General features: G+C 46.6%; 1 protein-coding gene across 4 annotated transcripts in view; it reads right to left on the bottom strand.

Moving 5' to 3' along the window:
* Window positions 1-445: 445 nt before the first annotated feature.
* Window positions 446-24,001, bottom strand: part of LOC144179335 (cytochrome P450 2G1-like) — a 93,136-nt gene continuing 69,580 nt past the window's right edge. For all 4 annotated transcript variants that reach the window (XM_077707628.1, XM_077707627.1, XM_077707630.1 and 1 more), the window contains 7 exons: window positions 13,844-13,968; window positions 11,337-11,443; window positions 10,630-10,934; window positions 5,384-5,499; window positions 4,404-4,662; window positions 1,892-2,082; window positions 446-862 (listed from right to left, as the gene is read on the bottom strand). In XM_077707628.1, coding sequence (XP_077563754.1) covers window positions 687-862; window positions 1,892-2,082; window positions 4,404-4,662; window positions 5,384-5,499; window positions 10,630-10,934; window positions 11,337-11,443; window positions 13,844-13,968 — 1,279 coding nt within the window. In that variant the 3' untranslated portion in view covers window positions 446-686. The remainder of the gene's footprint in view (window positions 863-1,891; window positions 2,083-4,403; window positions 4,663-5,383; window positions 5,500-10,629; window positions 10,935-11,336; window positions 11,444-13,843; window positions 13,969-24,001) is intronic.

The following is a 24,001-nucleotide window of genomic DNA, read 5'->3' as shown; positions in this document are numbered from 1 at the left end:
GCCATAAACCAACTGGCCAATTTTCAGCATATAAACATGCACAATTTTATCTGGTGTCATGAAAATAAAACTCCTCAAGGCTTTTCAATTTTCCAACATGTGGCCGTTACACCAGTGGGGGGTTGGAAAGGCAATATTAAAGGCTTAGCGCAGTTTGCTGATAATTCTGGTTTACTTGCGAGCTTTGTCGCTTCCTTGCTTGTAGTCTTGGTCAAGGGGAAACTTTATTTGCCGATGGTAGATGTAGTTCACATTTGTTTGGAGCACTTTGGTTTTTTTTAACGGGTTAATAGCTTGATGTTCTGGTGTGCCTTTGTTTTTCAGGTTCGCTTGAAAAGGAACCGGCGCGACATGGCGCAAAATTTGTAAAGCGACTGCAAAGAGATTTTTGTCTGCTATATGTTTGCTATCCCAAACGAAATGAAAACGCAAAAACTGAAGACGTTATAATTTATCATTATGTGAAATGAGACATTTATTTGTCACTTGAAAAGGAATTTCAGGATACACGATCAACATGCAAAATATTTGAGATGTTAGGAGATACGCTTTCCACAGTTTCGACCTCGCTGCCAGCACCACTAACTCAGATGTTGGTCTGGCATTTCGGCCAATCTGTTCCCGTCAATCTCAAGCGCGAATTTTTAAGTAACAGGGAACAAAGACGCACACACATAATTTCTAGACTAGCGGCTAATAAAGCGGAGCTCCTGTAGCTGCGGGTAGTTCACGGCCGCAGATGCGGACTGCAGAACAATGCGGCGTCCATCAGGTGGCAACACAGTGAACTTCTGCAGTATCGTAGTCAGATAGAGGAAGATTTCGACCGTGGCCAGCGTCTCTCCCGGACACATCCTTTTTCCTGTGAATGATTAAAAAAGTATTATTAATCTAAACCACCGTGCACGTCATGTCATTACAAGTGCAACCATATTGCAATGGTTCTCCCCCATGACCGTGCCGTGGACCAATTTTGGCCTTGGAAAATGGACGGAAGACCCCACCATGTACTCTATTGACTACGTCATAATATCAAGCACTTTGCAGATGAAGCTAAAGTCGCCCGCACATATTCAAGGGCCGCCTTTTTCGCTGACTTCGATGCATGCCATATTGTCTAATGATGGGCTCTTGCAGACAACAGTCGCCAAGTCAAACACTTTTAGTCTTTCTTTTGTATGCTTGACGTATCTAAAGCGTTGTGCAAAAAGCCGACACTAAAAGATGTGAAAGGCGGAGAGAGATGGCTGCGGCTTATCCCAGCTAACCCTGGATACGCGAAGCGAAAACTTCGCTTAGCCTGTTTAATTCTGCAGCATGTTTCTTTTTAACGCGCGAAGTCACTAACATTAAGCTCATAGCAGATGCTTGGATTTCGGATAAAGTAAAGAAATTACTTGGCAAGTTTTGTGGCCGACTGTACTTGTGCTGCGTTTGCGGGTAACTGTAGCATACCTGCGTCATTATCTAGGGTAAAATCTTCTGAATGCGTAATATGCTGGTGGTGTAAGCCACAGCCATAAAAAAAATTCTCTAGCATGACTGCCCAGTGGCCGTCTATGTTTCTTTTACGCAACCACTGCGCACTAGCACGGGGGTACACCCAGCGGGATAACGTTGAAGTAAAGGTACTTTGTAACATGCTTAATAACGCTTTGTCTGAATCAGATTACATCCCACCTTAATGCAATCAAATATAAAAAATGAAATGCAATAAAATAAAAAGCAATGTTTTCCTCCGTTGCACGCTTAACGCGTTGCCGAAATCTCCGTTCACACTGCATTTGGTGCCCTTTGCTGCATTATGGTGTCGTCGCTTACGATGACCAAAAAAAAAAAAAAGCCTTTGAGCCAAGTATATGGTATGGTTTAAAGCTCCAGTGCAACGTACCGACAGAAAACGGAATGAGCTGCTCGGGCTTGGGCTTGAGTCCTGTCCCATCTTCTTTCAAGAAGCGTTCAGGCATGAACTCCTCAGGATTCTCCCAGTGGGCGGGGTCCATATGAACGGCTCCGATGTTGGGGATCACCACGCTGCCCTTAGGTATGACGTAGTCTTTGTACACACTGTCTGCGGCAGCTCTGACAATGTCAATAGTAAAGCAAAGCAGGAAATGCTGTCAGTGTTGTCACGTGGTGGGTGCTACATTGATAACTTTAGTAATCTTTCTTGAAAAACGAAGGGCCTCATTGTGAAACACAAAATTGAGAGTTCAAGAGAGAAGAACTGCTCGAAAGTGAGTGTGCTGGCTAGTTGACGATTGCTATCTTCACGGATCACGGAAAAACTGGAAATAACACAGAATACCGTAGACAGTCTGTGGCCCTTTTTTTAGCCTTTGCTTTTCTTTACGATGAAGCGCGACTAAAGGCCAGCTTTAGGGATCTATAATGAACACCCTGATGACAACGATCATGATTCAGAGTCGACTTTCTCGAGGAATAGGGCTCCAAAACATGCAATGAACGTTCATTAGAGCAGCACTTCATGACGAAAAGTAGCATCAGTGCACTACATGGGTAGGGTACTTCATATTCCTCCGATACCAGAGCCTTTTGCATTAAACTGGCTGGTGCAAGGCGCCGTCATTGCAGTCAGAAACGTTCATGAGCCGCGGATATTCGGGATAGTCCAACAAAGCTGCACACGCCACGCGCCCCACAATCTACACCAGTCTGTGCAACGTGCTACTCTCTATCACATGGTCTGGGAGTTCCAGAATAACCAAGAGCATAATCCAATTCCCAGACCCACCTATGAGCAGTAGGAGAGTGAACTTGCGAGCTCTTAACCGAACCAAGAGGGCGAATACGGCAAGTAGAACCAACGAAGTCCTGCACTAACGATACCATCCACCTACTAGCTCTTTGGCTGAGTAAAGTTTTTCCTCGTCCTCGTCCTCCTCCCCCTCTTTTAAAAATAACGGCATTGTGGGCGGTTACCTCGCAACTTATCGATACACTATAATCATTTTCAAAAGTTGCTGTGCTCGAGATACTGTCGCGATTAGTAGAGGACCAACACAAACACTTGTATGTTATTAGGCACATTGGTTTCAATTTTCTTAGCTCTCCAAAGCTCTTCAAAGAGCAGAAAAAGCTGAACACTGCCAGTAAACAATCAGTCGCATTGAAATTTCTCTATCCGACCAGTTTTCCAATATTTTTCTCTAGAGAGAGTGGTGGAACCAGTGAAATAACAGCATGCGAAACGATATAAGGGCGTTTACGCTGACCGTCTTGATATATTTGAGTCTAACTTTGTTCAACGCAAACAGAGAATCACCTTACGCTATAACGGCTCCACATGTGAGTACTTCATTTTTATGAGCAAATCATAGCCCTGCTCCCCGCGACGCAGCGCACGTTAACCAGAAAGTGATAAAAAAAACGACTAGCTGAAGCCAACTAATGCAATAAATCGAGCCTGTTTCCTTAGTTTTTGCCCGGTGATTTTAGTATTCTCATTTGGCAAATAAACACTTTTTCTGACTCAAAGTGTCTTCAAGAGCTCATCGTGGAGGGGTAAGGCCATGCAGTCGTTATATGAGTAGGCGACATCCCTAAACTAATGTAAGCAGCACACTAGGCCTCATGGATCTGTTTTACTTTGCGCAGTCCAGGTGAAATATGCGCCACTGACGATCGCCCTCAGAGGTAGAGGTGCGGCGTGCGTACGTGCAAATCCTGTTGTTTCACGGGCATGATGCAGCTCTTCCCAATAGCGCGCAATTCCGATGAAGTGGCGCCCGGAACGCACACGGGCCACCAGAAATATAGGAGATACAAAAGTACAGTTGATCTGTGTTAGGCGCCGGCTTACCAGAACACTGTAACAAAAGAACTACTGAGAGATCCGGAACGGTAATCCCCCTGACAGTTACCACGTGACAGCACTGATCACCAAAGAAAAAGTGTTCGAAACTTCGAGAGCCTTCCCTAAGCATCACTGACACTCTAGATGCATCGCTCCAGGAAAAGTTAGCAGAGGCTGAAGGTGTCAAAACCAATATAAGGGTTCTGGTACGTTCGTTTGGAACAGCTCGGCAAGAACGGCCTGTTCGGTTTATCTAGCTTACTGTCGGGAGCTTGAGTGTGTTAAAGATTTAAGCGGGGATTGTGACGGGGACAGAACCAAGAGCCATTAAATCCATAAGTGAGAGAGAGTTGACACAATAGGAAATACAAAACCGTGACGTCGGGATGAGTTTCTGATTAGCCCCGTCCTTAATCTGCCCTTCTTAAATATTTTCTGATACACGTTTTATGCAGCAAAAGAGCAAAATTGATGTAGTGCAGATCATGACGTTTTCCCATGGAAATCGCCGGGGCCCGGTTGTGCAAGTGCGAACTCGTACCGCGCGGGTGACCGAATTGTCGAGATGGCAAGGGTTTTCACATACTCTCGGGGTATGGCGAGCAGTGCAATGGCCCGCCAGCGATACATCTCCATGATAGTGGCCATAGTGAAGGGCATCTGGCCTTGGTCATCCCAGCGTGGACTTCGCTCTTTTCCCACGACTTTGTCGATCTCCTCTTGTATCTTGCGTTGAACAGTGTCCGGCTTGTCGGCGCAGTTGAGCATGTGCCAGTGCACTGTTGATTTAATGGTGTGCGTTCCTCCACCCATGAACGCCAGTACGTTTCCAGTCAGGTTGAGTTCTGCAAGGCAGCACTCAATTATGCAGGATACTTGAATCATCCAGAATGACCATTCAAGCTTTCGGGGACTGCAGGAAAGCTCAGTGCGGTAATATTCATTGGCGCTGCCACGCCTTATGCAGACATAGAATATTTACTAATCTGCAAGTAAAATAGCTTCTGTAAAAACAATCACGCTACAAATGATGTACACATGTGATAATCAATACCTAACTTAATGAATACCTAACCAGCTGCCTAGCCGGTAATACTTTGCGCTTCTACCTAGTAGAGTGTAAACTACTGCCCCTATGGAAACATTTGGTTTCGAAAAATTAACAGAGGTATGAGCTGTATTTTCAGGCACCAAAAAGGTGGGAGGTAAAACTTATCGTGCAAGAGCAGTGGCAGTTGTGAAAGTTAGTTTGTGCTAATCGTAAATCTAATCTGCCGAAAACAAAACTTCAAAGAAAGCAGGGGGAGAAATGGGTCAGGCGTTCTTCGCATTGTTTGTTTCCACAGAAAATTTAAAATGAGCTGCTTTTTATTGCTGGTATATAAACCAGTTGATTAATCGTCAGCGTAACAGAAAATGTTTCTAAGTAAACGTGACTTGCCCGGCCTTGTTGCTTGATTGCCATCTCACATGTGGTGCGAATACTTCATTCCGTATGTGAAAGGGATGTTTTGACTAAAAGCGCTGAGTTTATGATGGCATGCAGTACCTACTGCCCATACTCACTTTTAAACTTCGCGTCCGGATCATTCTCATGCTCTTTCATTTTCTTTAGGTACCCGTCTATGAAGTCCCTGTTACTTCGTTCATCGAGGGTTTCTTCATGCTGCTCTATTTCTTCACTGGAACCAAAGTTAGAATCAACGTATTGTTGCTGCATACCAGCGGTATGAACAGAAACTACTTTATTTGCGGAGAAATTCAAGCACATAATAATCACAGCCTCATTTTGTGCATGACTTCATTATGAGCACATAAACATATCGTGAGCAAACCTAACACAGAAAAGAAGGATACACAACTGACCCAAATCAAACGCGACCTTCGGTCCCTAATTGGTTCAAAGAACCGACGGGACCGCTCAAAAAGAGTTTTGGTCTCGACGGTCAGGGAATTCGCGAACAATAACCGCAAGGTGTTACAACTTACAGTGGCAGCTGCTGACATTCACCAATGAGAGCGCAACCACTTTGCAAGCAGAGAGAGTTCATTCGCTACGTCCTGAAGTTGTAGCCTTAAAGAATCGAGGGTGGCATGTGAAAATATATGGGCCATAGCCCACGGCCAATGGCCTCTCCATATGTGCTAGCACGAGACACTGGAGTTGCCATTTTTTTATCATACCCCCAGTGTATGTGAAATGTGTAATGTTCGTGTCAGCATGTATCTGGGGAAGCAGTGCTGCTGCTGTACTTCTGGTGTTCTTATTTCAGTTACGCCAAAATAGACAAGCCGTTGTAACGGTTTCTTTTGTTCTTAGGCGTAAAAACGAGAAATAACACAATAAAGGGTTAAAGTACAAAAGCTTCAGTGATCCCTTGTTATCAGCAAAGAAATGTAAGTAGAGGGGTGTGGGAACGACTGCATTATCTTCTTGTTTTTCACATCGGAGCTCGAGGACTTGCAAAATGATACTGGGGAGGCACGCACGCTACTGCAAACATGGCCAACACGGCCAGTACGCTCAACACGACCAAGAGCAAGTACTAGTTCCTAAAAAATACCCCGTATAATAAACCATTGAGAGCAATCCGTGCAAAACGTGTTTAATCCCTTAAGATGTGCCCTAAAGCTTGCAAAATGCGAGTCGTTGCTTGATGTTGTCAGTCGTTGCTTGATGAACACTTTGCCGACCGGATTGGGCTTTCTGGCAGCCGGATTTACTGACATGAAGGTGTCGTATCAAGTGAACAAAATTTTTTCCGGACATCTTGCTTCCGGCTTAAACTTGTGTGGTCCTTGAAAGTGATAACGTTGACCATCTTGGCGTGTGTTTGTATTTGGAGAAGTAAAATTAGGGCTAATTTTAGATGCAACGCATCTCTTTAACTCGCCTTGTCCCGCGTCGTTGTCGCGGCGTAGTCCGCATCCCTCCCCCATTCTCCTCACCGCGGCAGCTGCGCGCTCCGCCGCTCTCACAGCAGCGCCATCTGTGCGTCAACGCGGTTAGCGCGCAGCTTGCGCTCGGCTGCGCTCGCTCCCGTCGCCGTGCCAGCTATGCGTTAGCGCGCAGCTTGCGCTCGGTTAAAAAATGTACACCATCTTCCCGCGAGGGGAACCATGGGGTAGATGCGAGGCATCGGGGGTGAACATGCTGCGTAAATAGGACACACAACAACAGCAATCCACACGGCTGACATCGCTAACATAACGGAAACGCAACGGCAACCCCCGATGCGTCGCATCTACTCCATGGTTCCCCTCGCGGGAAGATGGTGTAAATTTTTTTATAGTTTTCATCCTTATACATAATGAAATTTTGTAGATGAAACATCTGCCGCGTTGGTGCAGTTAGTTGGATTGGAGCTGGAATACCCTTTTTGTGTCTGTACTTCTTAGGAGAAGCGAAACTTCGCCAACAGCAGTTGAAACTGCTGTATGCCAAAACAGGGCAAGCTTGAGAGTCAATGTGCCGATGTGGCCAGTACTGGACTGACGGACGAGAATGAGCCTAAAATCGGGAGTGCTGGTCCAAATCAGCAACACTGATCGGTTCTTTGCTAACTTAAGCTCAGGCTTGATCCTCTTCCGCCGCATGTGCTGACATTAAGTATCACTTGCGAATTTCATGAGCCCCCTAAATGTGACAAGACAACGTAAAAAATGAATGCGGGCCAGTTGTAGAAGCTCATTTGCATTTGGCGCTGTCAGGGCCATTGTAAAGGAGCATCCGCTAAACATCGCTAGTACAGAGCCACTAGTATTAAGCCTCCGACTACTATTTGTCAAGCGCTGCCACAGGTCGCACCGAATGGCCGACCATTTGCTCGTGTTCGGCAGCATTAGAGAATCACAGCTTTTCGCCACCACCCAGGAGGGCTGAAACATTTAGAGGCATGCCCATTATAACGTTAAGTAAAGCTTGTTGTCGGAATAGTTGGTGTAACATGCTCTTGAAGGTAAGTTGCGCTTGTTATGATAACAGAGACGGACGTAGGAAAAAAAAAACACTGCCTACATGTTCCTCTGCCTGCCTCAGTCCCCTTCCAAAGATTTGTTTCTTCATTGACCACATAGCGGAACCCCTTATAACGCTGAAACACTTTCTTATGGGTACTGAGAACCCGTATGCAGTACAGTGCATTGCATTGCACTGCACTAACCTTACGACGATGGCGTTACAAGAACTCGAAGTGACGACCATGGCAGCACTCGCCTTTGCGAGGCCGGTGATGATGTCAGTTTCGTTTATGACTTCATGCTACCATGCAGCATCGTTGCATTTGCTGTATGGTTGTATCTTAATCGGAATCGGTGGTGAACTATAGGTCTAACGGGGGCACAAGAGGTCACATAAAGAGTAGGGCTCACTCCCTTATTGCCGCACGGAAGAGAACGTACGTGTACGTCACATCGTCATTTGTGCTAAAGTATAACCTAGACTTTCGATTTGAGTTAGGAGTAGAGTAAAGTAGAATTATTTATGAAATGGGATGGCGCAAGGTTTAGTTGGGAAAGGGATGGTTGAGAGGGGTTAAGTGTGACTAACTATATAATCCTCATAGGAGAAACTCCATAGTGGGCTAGGTGTTTTTTGTCGTCAGTTCGTGCCCGTATCTACTGTTTGTAGGACACCACCGACAAGGGCCGGTCCTTACCGCCGTGGCGGAGGGTTTGCTAATGGAAACCAAAGGTGCTCCTCAAAGGGCTACTGCTGAGCGCTTGCCAAATGATGCAAGACCTGCGGTCATACCGTACTAGCACCGAGTTGCCCGCAACCTTAAGAAGGTCGCTTCCAAGTACAACGTACCGGTTGTGTTTTCAGCGCCCTTGAAACTTGCCACGCTGTGCTCAAGAATAGCGCCAGAAATGAAACGAAAAAAATGCGAGAAGAAGCACGTCACGCCTTTCATTAAGTGTGCGATTGGTGTTGTGTGCGAGATTCCTTTGATTTGTGGTAAAGTGTAAATCGGCCAAACCAGCCGATACATCAATTACCGCCTCAGAGAACATGCCCTTTCGATGAAAAATGGAACTGGTTCGTACTTGCCACAACATTGAAAAGATTGTGATTCTGTCTGTAAACACGAACTGGACAAAACAGATATAATAGAAAGGAGCAGAGATGCTACCGCACGTGAGGTTGCCGAGGTTTTTTTCATAAAAAGAAATGGGCCCATGTGCGTAAGTGTACCGTCGCTTTCTATCTATGATAAGGAAAGTGCATTTCTACAAACTTTAGATTCCCGTGATGTATCTCTTTTTTCCCTTCCTTTCTTTTTTCTTCAGGGCATGCCTGTCGTATATATGTTCGTGCTTTTCGAAATAAACTCACTTGTTAGTAGCGCCTGTCACGTTTGCCACCGTCCTCGTCTTTTTTTGCACTAAGCCTCCCAATCAGTATGTACCAACTAGCCCAACAGCACGTTCTGTTAAAGTCCCAACACTTATTCATCAAATTACACGAACCAGGCTAACTCTCGTTCTCCTTCCGGTAGCGTGCCGAGTTAACGCAGTCGCACTGCACTCGGCTACTACTCTGCAGACCCGGGATCAAACCCCAAACTAACTCAAATGTGTTTGCTGTTTTCTGTTGGTAGTGGTGACCATTTTGGTACCGTTCGTGTTGACGACGATGGCAGTGACGTCTAGCGTTTGATGAGACATATACGGCTTCCACCATACTAAACGTAGGATTGATTTTTCTGGCAATAAATAAAAAAAAGCCACGCGTTAAAAAACTGCTAAAGAAAATTTGACATCCACCTTAAATGCAGCCATATGAGTACAAAGGAAAGCTATACAGCTTTATAAGAAACTTCACAGTCGAAAAAAAAATTCGTCCTGGTCCAGGATTCGAACCCGGGACCACCGGCTATTCGGGCAGTCGCTCTAATAAGTAGGCTAACAAGGAGTCTATATATTTGTAGCGCGAGAGTGAATTTATCAACAACTCGAAGTTAGTGACAGGTGCTAATCGGCCAGAGTTTAAGGGAAATTCCCAAGATAGAGCAAGTTTCTGCGAAAAAAAATTCCACAACCACCTGAATTGCAGCCATACGGCTACGAAGGCCATACGTTAAAAAACTGTTGAAGTGGGGCGAGGTAAAATCAAACACTCTAAAAGATTTAAATCTTGTCGTCCCATGGTGACTAACGAACAAAAAAGATAAAGAAAAATACGCGCACTGTCTTTACCGATAGCGCGCCAACAGTGTGAACACGAGAAGCTTGCGTCGAATTAAGCAAACTTCAATTGCATCTACCATGGGAAGAGCGAGACAGAAGGGGACAACTGTGAGTGTGGGTAGGAGGGTAAAATAGAGGGGGCAGTCACATGGCCAGGGCGGCAGCAGAGTATCATCTTTCGAAGACATTTGCATAAAAGCAAGCAGATACGCGGCCATTTTATTCTTTGATATGTCTGTTACGAAGGGAGCTCTGATGCACCCTGATAGGAGCGTAATTCATCAATTTCGCGGTGACGCGGGTGCCTGATGGGCGGTCGTTTTGTATACCTTTTGTTATTGGTACCTCCTCCGGAAATTTCTCATACTGCCGAAATATTTTCAAACGAGAAGCGTTTACAAAAATATGCTACATTGCCCTTGTACCACCTGAAATTTATGCGCCACCTGCATGCTTGGTAATTCACGGTCATGACTATGGCTATCAAGAAAGAGGCGTTCATTATGGGTCAAGAATTTAAGTAACTAGAACTTGTGGTTGATGCAGTGCCAATTACTGAACGTATGTCTGATTGTCACATGCAGAAACTCCCTTCACACTAATACTAAAAAAAATGGTTTTACCTTATGAAGCCGGCCAATTCGTCCAAAATTTCTTTAACGAGATGCGATGTTGCGTTAGGGAGGAGATTAGTGATCTTGAATACCCAGCAGGGAAGGAACGTAAAGCGTGATCCAGACTGGAAGAGTTTAGCAAGCCTTCGACTTCTGTCATCCAGAAACTTGCGCTTCTGGTCCTCAAAGGGGAAACGCCTCCCGAAGACTAGCGCCGTGATGTTGTTGGACACGCTGGGAGCCAAGTACTTTTCCAGGTCGAACGGGGCCTCCTTTGTTTCAGCGACCTTTTCCAGCAGACACGCAGCTTCTTCCTGCAGAAAAAAGGAGCCATTCCACTATTGAAGGTGCATGACCTGCGAAGTTGTATGAAATACAGATCTCACACATGGTTAGATAATATACACCCATATCTTTCTTATAATGTGGCAGTGGTAATGGATATCGCTTTGTGAGTATTCAATTAAACTTATAAAGAATAAAGGTTTGTCCCAGCAGGCAGACATGAGGCTGTCTGTTTCCCTCCCTTAGAAGATCCTAAAAGCTAGAACGTAGAAGCTGAGTCCTTCAATGCTTGAAGAACTCTGGCCAATGATAGAACAGGCAAAGCAGTAAATGAACACCTAATTAAGGGCCTTTTTATCATACCAAAAATACTCGCGATACAAACAATTACCTCTCAATTGATGAAGGCAGAACGTTCAAAGCGCACTCACCAGAATGTGATCTTCCATTGACTTCTTTCCGAAACCTAGGTCACGTAGCACGTGAAGACAAAAGTTTCGATTCTGCTTCCAGTCATCGCCATTGAGAGTGCCGATCCCTACAAGTCAAACAGCAAAATAATGAAAATGGTGGAACATTTTCATTTTCTTCGGATGACATAAATGTGAAGCTTTGTGTACGAAATGATTAAGGCGCGAATTTGTTTTATATCTGCCACGCAAGGGAGCGGAACGGGTCGGTGCGGCGTCGATAAGAACCAGCTAGATGCTGGTGCACTTGCACAAATTAATTTTCCTGAGGAGATGAGCAAAGTCTGGACGGGAGATTTTCAGCCACATCGGCAAGGTGGGCTGTTTCTAGACTGCCTTTACGTCTTCCGTCAACGTTAACGCTGTCATAGGACTCCACACGCTGGTGGGAGAGAGTTGATGGTGTTGACTGTGCTGAACGCCCTCGTTTGGTAGGGAGACATTTTGTGCAGAAGCCGAAGTGGGAAGTGGCCGCCCTTGACAGGCCTAAATCAGACTCTGAGCTTTGTGATGCACTGGCGCGAGGTTCGCGTGCTCTCATGAAGTTCAGTGTAAAGCAGCAGAGGAGATGGAACTCAATTTTTGGTGCTTGAACCGGCAAAACACTGTAGCTCATTTCTTTCCACCAATTGCTTCCCTCCAAAGCCCCCTTACGATCCCCGTGCTCCCATCCCGTTCCCTTCAAGATGTTCACAAATGACACCACCGCCCGTTTGGCAATCTTTTTAGCATAAATCTCGCCCGCGATCTGCGGCGTTACTAGCATTACTCCATCGATTGCTTTTCACTGTCCTGGCGTAATATGCTGAGTCTTGTCCCTCATTTTTCTTTAACGCGTGTTTTTTGTGTCCGTAAAGCTGTGTTTTTGGGCTCTCAAACATCTGCAGTCACTCTGTGTGGCTCTCTCTATATATTGTAAAAGAAAGTTACTGTTACAAAAAAAAATTACCATCCTTTCCAAAAGAAAGTTGATAGAAGCGCGAAAGCTTCCTAACATCAAAACGACGTCAAAAGCGCATCAAAACCTTCGCTGAAAGTGCGTCCAATCGATCGTGAAACTTAAAAGATCCAAATTCCAAACGAAGAACGAACCCATGCGGGCATTTTTCGCGCACGAAGTAAACGCATCTATAGGCGATGTAAATGCGGTTAAGGTTGAATAAAGGTAGATTAGGTTAAGGTTGAGATGTATGAAGGTTAGTAACAAGGGATTAAGAAGTAATAACGTACATTAGCAGGGATTAAGGTGGAATCAGATGAATTAGGGTCGGTAAAATAGCTGGAATGCTAATTCGACGGGTGGACGTCGACACAGCAGGTGGAGAGGAAGCCGTCAACATAGTATAGCAGGCTTTCTACTTGAAACCACATTCAAACCACATACGTGGTTTATGCGATAATGGTATAATATTGCTCTCCTTCTCCCTGATCGATGCGTGTATTGTCGTATCTATAACAGTTCCTTTTTGCGATTTCCACGCAACTGTTTAGACACCATGTAAGCCCCATTTCACGCACGCGCCGTATGTCCAGAGAACTTATCTGAGCTTTTTGGTCGACCTATTGGTCTATGGGGAAATGCATTAGTTTTTTGACAGGATGCCATCTGTCCACTAAGAAAGCTTTCGTTTTATGAAATACCGCTCGTGCTGACGCCCCTGTCATTCGAGGTCACCTTCCAGTGAAACATATAAGGCTACGCCTTAATAACCAGGAGACCTAAGCAGCCCCGATGACGTATGGACTGCGGGAAGATGTGTCCAATTTCTGAACGAATATCATGGTATTGTGGAGCCGCCATGTTTTCAGTACCGAGAATAGAAATGGCCGCAGCACCGGCAGTGAGTGTGACGGTGCACCACGCTGCCGCGCTTAGCCAGAGAAAAATGCTCAACGTGTCCTTATTATGCACTGAACCTTATTTCTTCTCTCAAATTTTTGCAGCGAAGGTGGCTACATTTATCGTGTGTTTTTAAAAGTAAAAGTGAAACGAGATTGAGCTTCGTTTGCCCAGCATGTGTTTGTGCAAAGTACTCTACGGATCAAAATGTATATTGTAAAACAAACTTCCAAGCAGTGCTTCAGGTCATTTAGAGGTTATATTGCCCTAAATGTCACTAAGCTATCAGTTTACACAAATGAATACTGCATAGGCCATGCGCTGTCTGCCTTATCACGACAGCGTGAACACATGCCATGCAATTGACGCTGTTGTCGCTCGTTTGCCCATCCCAATAGACCCTGTACTGATTCTTGTTCCTGCTATCATGTAGTTGATTCGATCCGTAGACACCCGTCGCCCTCTACAAATACCACGACCCTTTTCTGCATGGAAATCGTGTTCAAACCACATATCTCACAACATAGTTTTCATACACACAACGCAAATGAATATTTTCTTCTGAGCTAATCAAAAAGTGGCTCGTAAGCATTGCCATGGACCACATAAAAAAAATTTTCTCACATACCTTGATATTCTGTTTGACTTACGACATTGCTTTCGGAGCGAAAAAGCATTTCTTTCCTGGACAGAATTTCTTTGACAGATTCATAGTCGTTCAAAATTACGACGTCCTTGACCCCCATGGGAAATCTGCACAGAAACAAGCGCACACGCTCACACAGGGGCCTTTCCTTGGAGGCGACGACATCACGCTAGAGAAATACAAACCCTTTGAATCGAGATGAAACTTCAGATGTTTCTATGGCTATTTTGCACTCCAAATAGTTTACCATTGTGCGAGTTTTGGGTTTATACGTGCGCCATGATGACAGTCCTGCGTTTTATCGAGTAAGCTTTTTGACGGTCTATCTACCGCAGTGCGCGCTAGAACTAGCGAATAAGTTGAGACAGGTCCAAACTCCGTGCTCCAATTTTATCTCAATTCCAATCAGCAGACCCGAGGGCGAGGCAGGCGTCCCCCAGGAACGCCTTGGTGGGGGCCGAGTTGGGAATTCCGCTCCATATTTGCCCTGGAAAAGTGAACTCTAGGTTGGCCGTTCAGGATCCCATATAATAAAGTGAAAGTGAGAGAGTGAAGGAAGATAGTGAAGGAACCAAGAAAGACAAGGAATAGAGAGAGAGAGAGAGAGAGAGAGAGAGAGAGAGAGAGAGAGAGAGAGAGAGAGAGAGAGAGAGAGAGAGAGAGAGAGAGAGAGAGAAACTTCATTCGGGATCAGTCGGCGGTGATCCGGTCAGCTCTCATCCCGGCTGTCTTCCGAAGCGCAAACATCCAGCGCCTTTTTGATGTGGGTTACCGGAAGGACCTGGTCAGGAAAGGAGGTAGGCTGAGTCCGCCAGGTGGGGCTCAGAAGGATGCGCTGCTTTGTTTCGGGGTGGACTACAGATATTTTGGAAATAATACGAGGGCATTCGCACAGTACGTGGCTGGCATTGGGATAGCCTCCGTAGTAGTTGCAGGGTGGTGGTTCTGTCCCATGAAAGTTAAGGATGTTTAATCTGGCCAGCGTGAGTAGGGTGTGTGTTTGTGCCTGACCAAGTAGTGTGCCTTGCACCTAGTTAGGTCGTGGTGTGGAACAGGAAGCTCTCTTCCGTTCAGTTTCAACTGTTTAAGTGTTTTCGGATTATGGTAGACCTCCGCATGCCGAATACCTGGTACCCCAATTCTCATCTCGAGTCTGCCATTTCAATTCAAAGCATTATTCCCAGGGTTTCATGGATGTCGTCGGTATGTTTAGTGTGCTCATTCAATATAATTGCTGTGTCCTTTGCGATTGTTTTCTGTATAATTTGCCGAAATACTTGCTGCGAGTTTGTAAAGATAACTGGCGTAGCCAGTGTGCTTGAACTTTGTGGAGAGTTATCGTTGTGGAACCTGATGGCCCAGCTATAGCCTGTGCCTCCATATCTGCTTCTGTGGATACGCTGTCCATATTCAGCGTAGCTAGAACTGTTGGGTGGATATTCCGATTCAGGCCTGCGACGCTGCGCAGCCTGTTGTCGTCTACGTTCACATCTGCATAATATATTGTCTGTGTAAAGTCCGCTCCTCCACATGACTTCCTATGGAAGATTGCTCTTTGCCTCCTCCTCTCGTCATTGCTTTGAGGGTTCATGTTCCTAGGCAATAGTGCAACTCTCAGGTTCTGTACTGTCCCAGTAGTAAGGTAGGTTCTCCAGGTCATGGAAGGGTCGCGGCAAGGCTTAGGGTCATAATTAATGCTGTCTAGAATCTACCTGCCCTGTGAGGATGCACGGAGGCATTGAAGCCGACTTGCAAGATGAACTGTTGCGATTTCGTCTATGGTGTACCTGTTTTCACTAACGCCTCATTGCAGGAACTAATCGGTATGCCAAGGGAAACTTTAGTGGCTTTTTTAACAAGGTTCTCCAATCGAATTTTCCCTCCTTTAGAAAGGGAGACATATCGCGAGCAGACTGAGGTAAATGGGGAGTTGAGTGCAGAAGAGGAATCTGTGAAGGAAAGGAAGATAGAACATGAGGGAGCTGGGCTTGCAAACAAGAGTGAAGACTAGAAGGCTGATAGAGAGCAACAAAAAGCGTGTGAGGTTAGAGCGATGAGGAGACAGGAGGGATACACAACCAGCTGTGCCGCGCAAGCTGCGTCAGCAGTTGAATTGACCTTAGTGTTCGTTACCAAGGTTGTTCCCGAAACCACGGTGAGGCGGTTCATTGTAACATGCACGAGTAGCATTGGCTGCTGGCGGGCGCGTCCGAAGTTGCAGCCGGGTCAATATTATTGCCCGTCAAGGTCATGAGAATCACGAAGGCTTTTGCTACCCATTCTGCGATCAGGGGATTCGATTTGGGCCATGTTAACCGGAATAAGCGCCAGAATGAGCCCACCCAACCTCTTCGGCTAATACATTTTAAGCATTTCAGGGTGATGGCAGAAACTGAGTCGAGCTATCGTGCATAGACAATATAGTTGAACAACTAGGGTGAAGTCATCCCCGTCGGATGTCATTATCTTTCAAACATCTACCACGGCATGTCAGCCTCGTAAGCTTGTGGGTGACCAATGGCAATGGTGGAACAAATTCAACGTAATATTTAAGGCGCCATTTGGAAACAAGTCACTGATGGTAAAATAATACGAGCAGTGCGGGATTTGTGTGCGACATGCTCTTTCCACATCCGCACTGCACAAGACTGCAATGTATTGCGGAAATGTTAAGTACACTCTAGAAGCCCGAACCCCATTTGCAAAAGGCGATAGACCGCTGACACTGTGCTTCAAGAGTTTATTTACAAGTCAATCACGCGACGTATGATCCTGATATGCCTTTTGCCATCACGGACGGTGCTAGCAGGCAGCTCCAACTTCATTTTATTTCATTTCTATCATGAACGACTACACCGCAGTGCCTGTTTAATTTCTCAGGCCTGAGGGCGGACGTGTGTGGAGTGGTTCTGAAGCTGTGCATGACAGCAAAAGCACCGTTCCATATTATACTACATAGATCATGGGTTCAATGTCAGTGCATGTTTAAAACCACAATAATTAAAATATTGACATGGCGTAGTGCGCAATCCTAGCAATTGTTTTTTTTCGTCATGCACGCGCAGCTATTTCGACAAATAACTTTCACGGAAAAAATCAAGGCTGTCTTGCAAGAAACTGGATTTCACTCATGGTATGTATGTAGAGAATGTGCAGAACTGTTTGTTTCTTTCTGGCGCTCTTTGCGACGAGACATGGGCTGCACGTCACATCAAGAAGCCAGCTAATCACTGGAGGCCAACATCACCCCTGTTTCTTTACGCCTTTGAGGATACACAGGGGTCCTCGTTTAGTGGTTAGAGCAGATGTTTGAATGGAGAAATTTATGCTTAGTATCGAAGCGCGGCTCTAGAGGCAGTTATACTTGATCACTGTGGTTGTCGTCGAAAAGGAGGCTGGCGCGTGTTTTCCGAATCCGTAAGGTGGAAAGCTGCAATAGTATTTCGTCATTTCGCTTCCCAAAGCCCTTGACGTGTTTACTAGGACAGCGGGGAGCTGGACTTCATGGTCGTCATGTTTCAGAGACATCTAGTTTCAAGAACCGGTAACGCACTAGAACGCCGCGCGCTTCACACCTTGGTGGTCTGTGGTAAAGTGGCTACAGGAGCGGCCACACGACACCAGATGGCGCAAGCGCCACGGAGGCGTCCTGCTGTTGACACACCTGCTAAATTCCTCACTCGCTAGAAGCCTGGCCGCGTAGCGATGCGGTGTCTTTTGCGAAACAGTACAGGAAATAATGATGCCCTCCGAACCGTTTTTTATGTATGAGGGTTTGTGTTCAAACAGCACATCTGGTTTGAGTGTGCGTTTTCCCAATATTTTTTCAATAACACCTTCATAGGTTTTTACATACAACCAATTCCTGGCCTTCTAACTGATAATGTGAGCTTACTGGAATAAACGTACACGTCATCAGTTTATGATAGGGAGCAGGCTTATTTTTAAGTGCGAATGCACTTCTTAAGCGAGCCTGAAGCGTCCGCCGCCGTCCGCATAGCAACAGCTGCGGGTGCGCGCGCTCCTCGTCTTCCTTGGCAACGGGGGGAGATGGGCGCGCGCTGCCTGGCCGCTGACATGGCACATACCCACGTGGGGGATTGGCCAGGAATCTCCTCGTCTTCCTTGGCAACGGGGGGCGATGGGCGCGCGCTGCCTGGCCGCTGACATGGCACATACCCACGTGGGGGATTGGCCAAGAATCGGGCGTGAGAAGGGCTAATGCACCCGCTTAAAGGAGTACTGACACGAAATTTCAAAGCTGAGATCCGCTCTAGCAATCAAGTACAACGACAACACAAATAGGTGTCTGTGAATAAATGCATCTTTCTTTCTTTGTAGTTGTGTGTGTGTGTGATCTCTCTTTCGCGAACATTACCGAACCGCGCAAATTCAACTCGTGCATTCGCACTTTCACATTCTTCCCCTCGGGGAAATGCGGGGAATTTTTTCGTTATATCTTTTCCATGTGGTAAAATAAGAATCAGCGATTTTCCTCACCTGTGCAGTGTTGAAACATACTAAGGAGTTTTAGCCCGGCGATGAACAAGTACTTGCAAAAAAGTATTTATTTATGTATTTATTAATTAATTTATTGATTGATACTGTGAGCCTTTTTCAGGCCCATTTGTTACTGTTTCTTTTCAACTCTTGTCTTGTGATTGGCCACTTTCCCCCTCACTGGAAACAAGCACGTGTCACTTTTCTGTTAAAACCAGGACGCTCACCCACTGCGCCTTGTTTGTACCGAACAGTATGCGTGACATCTGTAATTGGAAAGCTTTTGTAAAGAATGTAAATAGCCACTTATATTATTTCCTGCAACGATCTCGCCTACTTCACCCACAGCAATATGGTTTCACTACCAGTCAAAGCACAACGTCTGCCTTATTTGCTTTACGCAATCGACTGCAGCAACATAAAGACAGTGGGGTACTTTCACGAGTAATATCACTAGACTTTACAGGCGCCTTTGATAGCATCTGGCATCCCCGACTATTATATTTTTTCCAATCTAATCATTGTCCCCGCAACATCTACCAGCTCCTGAAATCGTTTCTAAAGGGTCGCACCGTCTGCTTTGACACATTTTCAGGAAGCACTACCCATGCCACTTGAAAAGGCTCTCCTCAGGCCTCTCCTATCAGCCCACTTTTGTGGAACGCATATGTGTATGATATGCTTTGCCTGCCCATGCCTCGAGATGCATACATCCAAGCGTATGCGGATGACACCATGATCATTATTCATGGTCGTACGCGTCGACAATTGGAGGCGACTGCTGACGTAGCCCTCTCTAGGATAATTGCTTTGGCTGGAGCCACAAAATCAAAGTTGAACCCCGCTAAATGCTCCTGCCTCCTTGTCTGCAAGGGTCACCGCGGGGCTATTAGGAAACCAACCATCAAGCTCAACGGCGCAGTTATCAAGCAGGTGACGGAAATGAAACTCCTCGGAGTGATCTTCGACAGTCACCTCACATTCGTGGCCCATACAAACCACTTGAAATTCATCGTTGAGAACATGGCAGTTTTGCTCACAAGATTTGCCAGCATGCGTACAATAGGCAGTCGATCTCATCTGCGTCAGTTACATCACATCGAGGTCATTCCCGCAGTCTCATACGCAGCGCCTGCATGGTGGCACATCAACCAACACCATCTACTGAAAGCCCGAGTACACTCGCTGCTAAGATCTTCATTATTCGCCGTCACCGGGGCGTATACTACGACACGGACCGCCGCCCTCGAAGTCCTTGCCGATGCGCTTCCGCTTCACAACCACCTAGACATCAAAGTGCGCATGTTTCTGTTGTTTCATCACCAGCAACCAGTGACCTTCAACACGGCATCGTTTGATCCTTCCGACGTGGGCCTGCCCATCAAGGTCGACGCACATCCTGCGCGACGACTTCGTGTCTGTTACGACCGTCTCACCAGAACGGAAGCAAACCGCAGGCTGCACTTCTCCACTCGGCATGCCTTCACAGACGGATCACACACATCGACTGCATCAGGAGCAGCCTTTGTCATGTAGAATGGGACAGCCCATGTGTATGCGGTGAGGCGGTTCCATCTGGCGTGTCCAACCACGTCGTTTGATGCCGAGGTGATTGCCATGCAACAACTCGTACTGTTTCTCTTGGACGACAGACCTTCCTGCCCGTCAGTATCTATTCAGACAGTCTTTCGCTTTTATTGGCTCTCAATAACCTATTTAATCAGTCCGCTACCATTCATCGCCTTAAAGAGAATATTTCCCTACTCTCAAGTTTACTGCCTGTATCTATATACCACGTGCCAGCTCACTCTGGTGTGTGGGGGAATGAGCTTGCGAATACTGTCGCCCGCAGTGCTGCCACAAAAGAAGAGGAGGTTCGTGGAAGGTGGTCGAAAACCAGGGCGCGCTGTTTGCTGATGAAGGTCGGTCGCTTGTTATGGCAGGAGACGTGGAGTACCAACAACTGCGACACTGAATTATATCGATGGACCCCTAGTGTATTGGACCTTCCTTCTTATTTCCCGCCTTCCAAGAAGCTTGCTCACCTGATAACCGGACATGGCCGATTTCCTCATTACTTTCACCGTCTACAACTCGCGCCAAACTGTCAGTGCTTCTGCGGTGCATCTGCCACTTCGGTTGGGCACTATTTAACAGAATGCCCGAAAACGGCCAGCTACATTCAGAGACTTCGTCGGCTGTCGAGATCACCGTTACAGCCGCCACAGCTTCGTCACCATTTGGACAGTTCAACAGCCGTGAAGATTCTCATGCAGCACGTCGAGTTTATTTCTCGATCTATGCCCGAGGTGTGACGCCTACGTGTGTTCAGTGACTTGCATCTGAACGCTGTTGCGCCCGCCTTGCCCGTCCTTAGCTTCCAGCTCTCAATAATGTCGGCATTGGGGAGGTTTTTTTTTCGGTGTTTTCTTTTATACCTTCACCTCCACTTGCCACCTTTTAGTTGAACCGGATGACACCTAGATGCGTGCCACCCATGGACTGCACTTCCGCGATATTAGATGCGGAGCGTCTTATGCTCGGGTATATGTCCCGTGGCATCGGCGGTGGTCCGGAGTCCGCACACCACCGTTTCTTGGCCAATCCCCCACGTCTATACTCGGGGGTATGTCCCGCAGCGTCGGCGGTGGTCCGGCGTCCGCACACCACCATTTCTTGGCCAATCCCCTACGTGGGTACGTGCCATAGAAGAGGAACAACAACAACAACGACAACAACAACTCCGGTTGTGCTTGCGCTTGACTCCGTGATTCTTCAAATGAAGTAGGATGGAAGCAACAGCCCCGTCAGTGAGTGTGCTGACGCAATTAAGAGAGAGCATCAGCGCGAACACTAACAGCAATTACACCCAAATACAATCCACGGAACGTGTATCGATCTCGTCTTTACCAACTGCAACGGCGACGACTGCATACAACCGCTGCTACGAGATCCATTGACTGTGCACTTCAGCGACCATAAGGCCGTCATACTCAAAGTAAGAAGACATGCAAACCTAAATAAAGACCTTTAGATACCACTTCAATCTCGTCTCACTCGCGTATATACGCATACAATAAGGAAAATTACACACATCTCCCCGAAGGGAACCATGAGTAGGATATACTATGAGCATTACGGGGCTCACTACATTTCCACCAAATTTGGCTAACAAACATAACGGAAACGCAAACGGAACCCCCATGGCGCTCCGCATCCTACTCATGGTTCCCTTCGGGGAGATGGGTGTAATGTTTTTGTGTGCCCAAAGTCCTTGTGCTACAGCGTGTGACCTGATGTCTGTGAGAGTGGATAATGCAACCTCAGCCCTGACTCGGGCTTTCTTTGAGGGTGCTACACACACTTGAGGTAATCTTTTAAAAACTCACAGCTCCAACCGCTCTCTTCTGATGGTACTGTTGCTGGAAATATTGCACATATTACGTTCATAGTTTACCTTCGCGATACGCTGTGTAAGGGTTTTGTATCTCTGTTTGTGATTATTTTATTTTTAGTGCCTAATTATCTATCTGGGGAGTTGGTGTAACGTTATGTGATTGCCTTGCTTACTTTGGTGTGCGATCTATTTGTTTTTTTTTGTTTTCTTTCCGTGTTTATGGTTTCTCGGGATTACACGTTTCCACGTGGTCTTTCACTGAATATAAAATTCTGCGCATACGGTGAGCGGTGTATCGCAATATGGGTTTTCTTACAGAGGAACTGCTGCGTTGTGCGATCTTTCGTGCCGAACTGACTTGAGGACGTGCGATATAAACTCTTGGAACAAATCAATGATTCCTGGGAAACCGGGCAGGTACCTCCACATCTCAAGCTATCCCTCATCTATCCCATACCGAAACCTAACAAAAAACAGACCTCTCCTAACGATTTTTCCCATCTTCGGCCAATCTCCCTCACACCTGTCCTATGCAAACTCATCGAACGACTCATTAACAATCGAATAGTGCACTACCTCGAGTATGTCAAACCATACCTCCACCCAGCGCAAACTGGTTTCCGCCCGAATCTCGGCACTACCGACAGCCTATGGCTGCTGCGACGCGTCATTAATCGCTCAAGCTGTTCGAGACTCCCGGACTATGTACTCGCACTGGACCTCCGAAAGGCCTTTGACTGTGTCGGTCAGAGAGCCATCCTCGATGAACTTGCTAAGGCCTTTCCTAGCCAACGAGCACAGACATGGGTCCGAAACTTCCTAGAAGCCCGCCCCATCAAGCTTCAAGGAACGTTTCCAGGTTGGACCCCTCGTACCTTCTACCTCGACAGAGGAGTTCCTCAAGGCTCGGTCCTCAGTCCCACACTCTTTAATCTAGCCATGACCAGGATCGCCCGGAACCTTCAAAGAGACACTAGTGCGAGGTTTACTATTTATGCGGACGATATCACAATATGGACCGAGTCAAGGGACTACCCGAATGAACGAACTATGATTACGGCCCTGCAAAATGCAGTAGAAAGCATTGAATCTACCCTACCGGATCTCGGGCTTTCCTTAGCCCCTAATAAAACCGAATTTCTGTCAGTTTTTGGCCGCAACCCAGCTCCTGACTTTAGTCCGCCTTGCATCATCGTTGGCACCACACCTGTCACCGCCAAACTCGACCACATTCGCCTACTAGGCATCCCCGTCGGTTACAAAAGTAGCCCGACTATATGGCTGAACCAATTAAAACAGAAATGGAATTCGACTCAACATGCCATACGAAGACTATCTAATAAGCATGGAGGAGCAAAGCAAAAAGCAGTGCAGACACTTGCCCGCGCCGTTGCAGTGGGTATTCTTACATATGGAGCCCAGTCTTACACATTGAATTGTACCCAACGACGCGCTCTTAATGTCCTTCACAATGCGACTCTTCGTACAATCACTGGCTTACCACGCCGTACCAAAATCTCTAACCTCCAATCTGCGGCTGCCCTTCCACCAATTGAAAAAATTATTCAAGAGCAAACCGACCAATACAACTTCAAACGGAAACTTACCCATCAAGGTGCCATACTCACGGCCTGGGATAAGCAAGATCACATCCCCTTACCTGATTTCCCGATACCTATTCCTCCGTGGCAATGACCTCTCCTGACCGAACCAACAACAACTCACCCCATCACCCGCGCAACGGCCATTCCTAGACAAAAACGTTGTCAGAGGCTATTCAGCGCAAAACAACCCGACGAAATCGACATTTATACTGATGCCAGCCTGACACCACCAAATGTTGGAACTGCCTGGGTTTCCCCAGATGACCGAACCATTATAGGAACCCGACACTCCAAAATTCCTGTAACACCCACGGAAGCGGAACTACTCGCCATTACCCATGCTCTTGACTACCTGATGTACGACCACCATCAACCTATAGCAAAAAAGATCCGAATATTAACCGATTGCTACGAAGCATTTCAAGAACTTCGACGACCATTTTCAACGCACCCTTCCGTAAACCAAATTATTCGGCAAACAATGACCCTACAACTGCATGGCATTCAAGTCCGCATAGACTGGACTCCTGGCCATGATTTGGCGGCACCGGGGAATCAGGCAGCCCACGAAGCTGCGCAGGAGGCTTGCTCTTTCCTATCCTCCGCTGACCTAGCCGTCGCCCAGCCTTCAGACCTTCC

This window comes from Haemaphysalis longicornis, unplaced genomic scaffold, assembly GCF_048455015.1.
Source record: "Haemaphysalis longicornis isolate Haplotype H1 unplaced genomic scaffold, Haemaphysalis longicornis Haplotype H1 scaffold_4, whole genome shotgun sequence".
Taxonomy (NCBI): Eukaryota; Metazoa; Arthropoda; class Arachnida; order Ixodida; family Ixodidae; genus Haemaphysalis; species Haemaphysalis longicornis.
Note: the sequence above shows the minus strand (reverse complement) of the source record. Positions and strands in the feature narration are given on the sequence as shown.